Source organism: Lycium barbarum, chromosome 12 (assembly GCF_019175385.1).
Source record: "Lycium barbarum isolate Lr01 chromosome 12, ASM1917538v2, whole genome shotgun sequence".
Classification (NCBI taxonomy): Eukaryota; Viridiplantae; Streptophyta; class Magnoliopsida; order Solanales; family Solanaceae; genus Lycium; species Lycium barbarum.
In genome coordinates, this window is record NC_083348.1 from 11,521,482 (window position 1) to 11,527,489 (window position 6,008).

Here is a 6,008-nt window from a genome sequence, read left to right on the forward strand (position 1 = left end):
AAGGACTTGGCTTTTATAATAAAGTGATGTTATTATAGAGAGCTCTCATTATACATATTAGACGAAGAAAACACATCGACTATGTGAGTGAACCAGAAAGCAAGAGTAGAGATCTTAGTAGCTCAGTTGGTTGGCTACCTGAACTTTCACTTTGTTAGCGACGGTTCAAATCCCCATATTATAATCCCCTTCCCTACCCCTATGTAATTAAAAAAAAAAAAAGACAAGAAAGCGAGATTGAGGGCAAAATTAACATGAAACGCCAAAAGTTAAGGATAAATTAAAGTTTTCAAAACCACAGGGACCAAGTTGACAGTATACAAGATTGAGGGGACCATGTTAAGCATTTTACTCTCTTATAATATCTCAAGTCCCGACCTTCCTCTGGTTTGTTGTAGATAACGTGCTCATTTTCCAGCTTTTCTGTCTGAGAGAGAAACATGGCTATATCTACCCTTATTCCCACCCCACCTCAATCCAATGGTAATTCCACTTTCTTGTACTCCCATTTCTGTTTATTTAGTTGAAAAGTAATTTCTTCTTTTCTTTTAGAATTACCTCTACCTACTCTTGTTATTTTCTTGATACTCTTTCTTTCTCTGCTTTTAGGATACCCAACTGCTTTGTTACACTCACATAGCAATGGGACTCCATGCATCTATGTAAGTTCACTAGCTCTTCCACTCTGTGTGTTTTGTTGGGCATAGCTGTGTTGTGTGTATGTGCCATCTAGCAGTTAATCTATTCACAAAATTCAGCAATTAGGCAAGTATAACAACTCATGCTTGGCAGAGGCAAAATTCCATACTGAAATTACATTTCAACAAAAACCCAGTGCAATCCCAGGCGTCTCAATGGATTAGGAGGCCTAAAGCGAAATCTTAGTTTGAGGCCTTAAAATTATATATTTGATTTTTTTTTTTTTTTTTTTTGCTTTATAGATGCTAAGATTCTAATTATTATTTCGTTATAATCAACTTCTTAGAATATTTTTATTTTATAGAATATTTTGAGTAGAGTATTATTTTCTAATTATGCAATTTATTCTGGAACTTGTTATTCTAAATTGTGACTAAAACATCAATATAGAGCTAATTAGCTCAAAGCAGGTACAGGATCCGTTTTAAAGTGAAAATCTAATAAATTTTGAGAAGTGAATATGAGTAATGAAACATGAAATAGTTTTAAGGGACTTCCTGATGTTTATACCAAACCATAGTAATTTACCATAGTTAAGTCATCAATTAAAGTCAAATTTAATTTTAATAAATTATAGAATGTAAAGACCAGTGTTGTAAAAGGCGCGCTTAAGCCCTGAAGCGAGGCTCAAAACATGCTGAGCGCTTCGCCTCGCTTTATGTGCGCTTCAGTGTTATCATCAAGGCTCTAAGACAACTTTTCCTTGCCCTTGAGCCTTTCTTGAAGATGTGATACTAGATAATTGATATTTCACTTTATCGTAATGTTTTTACAATTTCTTTGTCCATATATTTGTTATTCATGCTTATTACTATTAGTCTTGGGCTAAACATATATATATATATATATATGTTTGTATTTTTGCACCATTGTGCCTTTTTTCATTAAAGCCCACGCTTTATTTGCGTTTTGCGCTTAAAGCCTCAGGCTGACCTTAGAGCTTTTTGCGCTTTTCGCTTTTGATAACACTGGTAAAGACATGTTCGCATGTTCATTAATTTGGTGTAAAACTGGAATGTGAGTAAGCTTTTACAGTGCTGATGAATAATGATTATTGACAAAGTTGACAATAAATAGTTGATCTAAGATGGGTACTTGTCATTAATAATAAATATTCATTTAAATTTCTATTGAATATTTACAATAAAATCTCAAATATATATAATATACGGGGCCTCATATATTTTGGGGTCTTAGTGGCCTAGGGGTTGACCCTGCCCACAAGTGGGGTATGGGGAGGGTAGTGTGTAAGCTGATCTTACCACTACCTTTGGGAAGGTAGAGTCGTAGAGAGGTTGTTTCCGACTGAAATTACATGTCTTAATCCAAAAACCATTCTCGTTAAAGAAAACTATCCAAAGGAAATTTTGCTCCAATCCAAATGAATCTTTTTCAGTGCCAGTATAAACTGAGAAGAAGAAAACCAATTTCTTCCAGCAAGGCATTGAAGATATCTCGTGATCTACTTTTTGAAATATAAACATTTTAACAACATAGCTGAGAATCTTTTAATTTTAATCTAAAACGGAATAGAGCACGGTAGTGGTAAACTTATTCTTTTTTGATAAAAATAATGTTGTGATTTGTTTCTGCGTATAGTAGTTGTAAGTTTGGCATTCTATAGTCTATATTAGAAGATCTTATGATAGATTTGAGGTCCTTAGGCTTTCTCGGCTATTTATGGCCCGTTTTGGCCATGCAATTTGGACTTCAAAGTTGAAGTTTTAATTTGAAATTACTGTTTGTTTATGACATTTGAACAAAACTTCAACTTCAATATGGAATTTTGATTTCAAATCCCAAGTTCACCTAAAAGGTAAAATTTCAATTCCAAGTCTAGACCCATAAGTTTATATTATGTTAATCAGGTTATCAGCCCTCTGTCTTCCACCTTGTGCATTTCGTTTTAGTGCCTTCAGTAGGTATGTTTTATCCGTTTACCATAAGAAATGATGACTATTTCATTCCATTTCTTCTCATGATTTGGATTCATAATTTGTAGTTAAAAGGCATATCAGAAAACAATTTATTTCATTATAGCCGTCCAGTCACCTAGTCGGTTGAACTTTTGAGAGATTAGATTGATTTCAAGCATGTGATGTGTGGAATTGCAACATATTACCATTGCCAGGACTTTTAGGAAAACAAAACCATGTTGGCGATAGAGGTTTAAAATACTAGTCTATGACTCTATGTGAATAAATAGTAATTAAGTGTGGCAATGGCCTGAAAACTGGATATCAAGTACCGGTGTTGGTTGATTACTGAAATGCGATACATACTCACTTTATCCAACCTGGTTGTCTTAGTTACATCTTTTCCAGTGTCATTAACTTTATGCATTTTGATTTGGGCTGTTGATTTAGTACATCTCTTTCAGTGTCAATTTAGTTTAAGCATTTTGACTTGTCTCTATGCACATCTTATTCTTTGCTGCACAGATTCAAGTTTTAATTTTAGTTGTATCAATCTTTTTCCTGGTAATATTCAGCTACCACAAATGCAATGCTTCAGAAGCTGTCTCATGGTTACTTTAGATACTCTGTGAATACAAATTATTTATTTGGGGACTCCATACATAACTTCAAATTTCTTGTTGTATCACTCGGTTGAGCAACTGATGGCAGTATGCTTGCAACTAGAGAGAGGGAATTTTTCTGTAGAAAACATTGTTTTTGGCTGAGAGTTAGAACATAACAAACTTCTTGTAATTATATCCAATTTGAATTACTGTCTATCCTTTTAGTTAATCCTGCATGTTATTGTTCAGAATTCTTGTCCTTTTCTGTAGGGATGGCAATGGGGCTGTGCGGGGTGGGGCGGGGTAAAATTAAAAAGGTTTAATATTGTGCGGGTGCGGGTGCGGGTTTAGAGCTTAAAATATAACTTCAGGCTATCTGTATTTTTACTCAACTTCGTTCTTCCTCTCTCGGCCCTCTATCTCCTAATCTTCTCATGAGTGAAGCTTTTTATTACTTATTCTCTAATACTCTTAACTTTAGAGTTGTGTTATTCAAAATTTCAACTACTTTTTGCCCTCACAAATAGCACAATGTATTAGTAATATAATACATTTATTTGTGAAAATATCTTTTGTAGAATTCATATATCATATAGCTACAGTTATTTATGTGCTTAAATTTGTGATGTTAATTTATGGTGTGAGAAAAGGATATTGGCTTAATGCTCTCAAAGGTACAGCCAATGGCATATAATCACGTGGTTCAAATTTTAATATCAAAATTTTGGAAGCTCCTAATACAGTGAGATGACAGCAATTTTAAGCAATCAAAAGTTTCATTTTTAACAGAATTTATATGTAATACATACAGAGAGTAAAGCAACTACTTCATGTATCTTATGCACTAGCTTTTTTTTCGTTAAGAGTTTTATCCCATATAAAATGCATCTTTTCAAACACAAAAGAAAATTTTAGCGGAGCCAAACTTATTACATTTTGAAACTTGAATGTAATTTTCGTAGAATTAAAAGGAAAATTTAGCTATGTGGGGCGGGGGGGGGGGGGGGGGGGGGGATGCGGGTAAATATGCTATGCGGGGCGGGGTGAAATTTTGCGGGTTGAGACGAAATCCGCCCCGCACCTGCAGCGTTGCCATCTCTACTTTTCTGTTGGCTTCTGTTTGTAAAGTTTAGTTTTTCTCCAAATTGAAAGCTCTGACGTGGAATTATGAGACGGTATTATATCTAGAAAATCATCAGCAACTGTCTCTTTAGCAGAATTTGACATTCTTGCACCCCAGTAGTCTAACTTACTTAGTAAGAACTTCCCACCTGGAAGACAGGTTTCTATCTAAATTGAATTAACTTTCTGCATGTATATTTGCATGTTAATGTTCAGAATTCCTGTCCTTTCCCCTTGGCTGCTATTTGTAAACTTCAATTTCTTCCAAATTGATAGCTCTATCATGGAATTATGAAACAGTATTATTTCTAGAAGATCATCAGCAAGTGTCATTTTGGCAGAATATTTCATTTGTGAAGAATTTCCCACCTGGGAGAAAGGTTTTAGTCTAAAGTGAGGCAAGACTTGATCACATGTAATTTCTGTTGTAGGCATTGTTGCTCTAAAATAGAATAAGAAGAAAAAGAGTGATATATTTCTATTCAGAACATTGCCAATTATCTTAGGTCTTATATTGTTTCTGTTATTGCCATTATTTTTAAGTTGGTGAACTTCTGACCTTCATCTCTTGCAGGGAAACTTCCTAATACCCATGAGAAGAAGAAATCTCCAAAGGATAAGAGATGCAAAATTCAGAGCATGTTCTTATCTGGACGGCTCTATGGAAGTGGTTCAGTCAAATGGAAACATTCCAACTAGTCCTCTCAGTTCGGAAGAGGTTGTTAAAGCCTTCACTAGCAGTGCAATTGATACGTCACACACTTCATCGCCACTGATGCAAAGACTGGTGTTGTTAGATTTAGACCCAGCCACAGCAAAACTGGCAATCAGCTTTCTCGGCCCCTTCCTATCAGCATTTGCGTTTCTGTTCATTTTGAGAATAGTAATGTCCTGGTATCCTAAGCTTCCAGTTGGAAAGTTCCCTTATGTCATAGCTTATGCACCCACAGAGCCCTTTCTTTTCGCAACACGAAAAGTGATTCCTCCGCTAGCTGGAGTTGACGTGACACCTGTCGTTTGGTTTGGATTAGTCAGTTTCCTTAATGAGATTTTACTAGGCCCTCAAGGGCTGCTTGTCCTCCTATCTCAGAAACAGGTTTAGCTCCTGCTGCATTTTGCAAAAGTTCTTTTCGCCTTTAGAATTTCCCGTCACCAGTTCTTTATTGGAAAAAAGGAGGAACATAGATAAATCCTTTTGTCTTTTAGTTGCTCAATTGCACATACAATCTGTATCTATTAGTTGACTGTTCTGTCATGCTGTAAAGTCCAGATGAAAATTTCTAGGATCCTCATTTTGTATATTTGGGGTCGATGCAACTAATTAAAGATTGTGGTTCATCCATACAATTCTTTACATTCTTCTTTGCACATAGAACGTACTCTTGTAAAAGATCCCTTGTCCCTGTTAATGCTCTTGTATCATGTATGTGGGTGAATATGATATGTGTTATGGTGGATCGAAAAGTGTGAGATCTTCCTAGAATCTTTTGAAGGGTATAGTTTGATGGTAGTTTTCAATTGTTACAAGAGGAAGAAACCCCCTCCACCCCCAGCCCAAAAAGATTCCCTTGGTCACAATCTGCAAAGGGAACACTGGAGAAATGAAGTAATTCATCTCCCATGAACTTGTTTTGTCCCTTGTATTCCCTTGTTCTACTTTGCTATT

General features: G+C 35.5%; 1 protein-coding gene across 1 annotated transcript; it reads left to right on the forward strand.

Annotated features, from left to right (window-relative positions):
- The first annotated feature begins 378 nt into the window (after window positions 1–378).
- Window positions 379–5,696, forward strand: LOC132622908 (protein COFACTOR ASSEMBLY OF COMPLEX C SUBUNIT B CCB3, chloroplastic). The gene is made up of 3 exons (XM_060337589.1): window positions 379–483; window positions 610–662; window positions 4,917–5,696. Exons 1-3 carry the CDS (start codon window positions 441–443, stop codon window positions 5,442–5,444), a joined length of 624 nt encoding a protein of 207 aa, XP_060193572.1. The 5' UTR covers window positions 379–440; the 3' UTR covers window positions 5,445–5,696.
- The last annotated feature ends 312 nt before the right edge of the window (window positions 5,697–6,008 follow it).

What these genes read in the sequence shown, in the direction of transcription:
- LOC132622908 (XM_060337589.1), top strand. Translation starts at nt 441, where the DNA reads ATGGCTATATCTACCCTTATTCCCACCCCACCTCAATCCAATG. An exon ending in CACCCCACCTCAATCCAATG is followed by an intron (nt 484 to 609) that starts GTAATTCCACTT and finishes CTCTGCTTTTAG; the next exon opens with GATACCCAACTGCTTTGTTA. An exon ending in ATGGGACTCCATGCATCTAT is followed by an intron (nt 663 to 4,916) that starts GTAAGTTCACTA and finishes CATCTCTTGCAG; the next exon opens with GGAAACTTCCTAATACCCAT.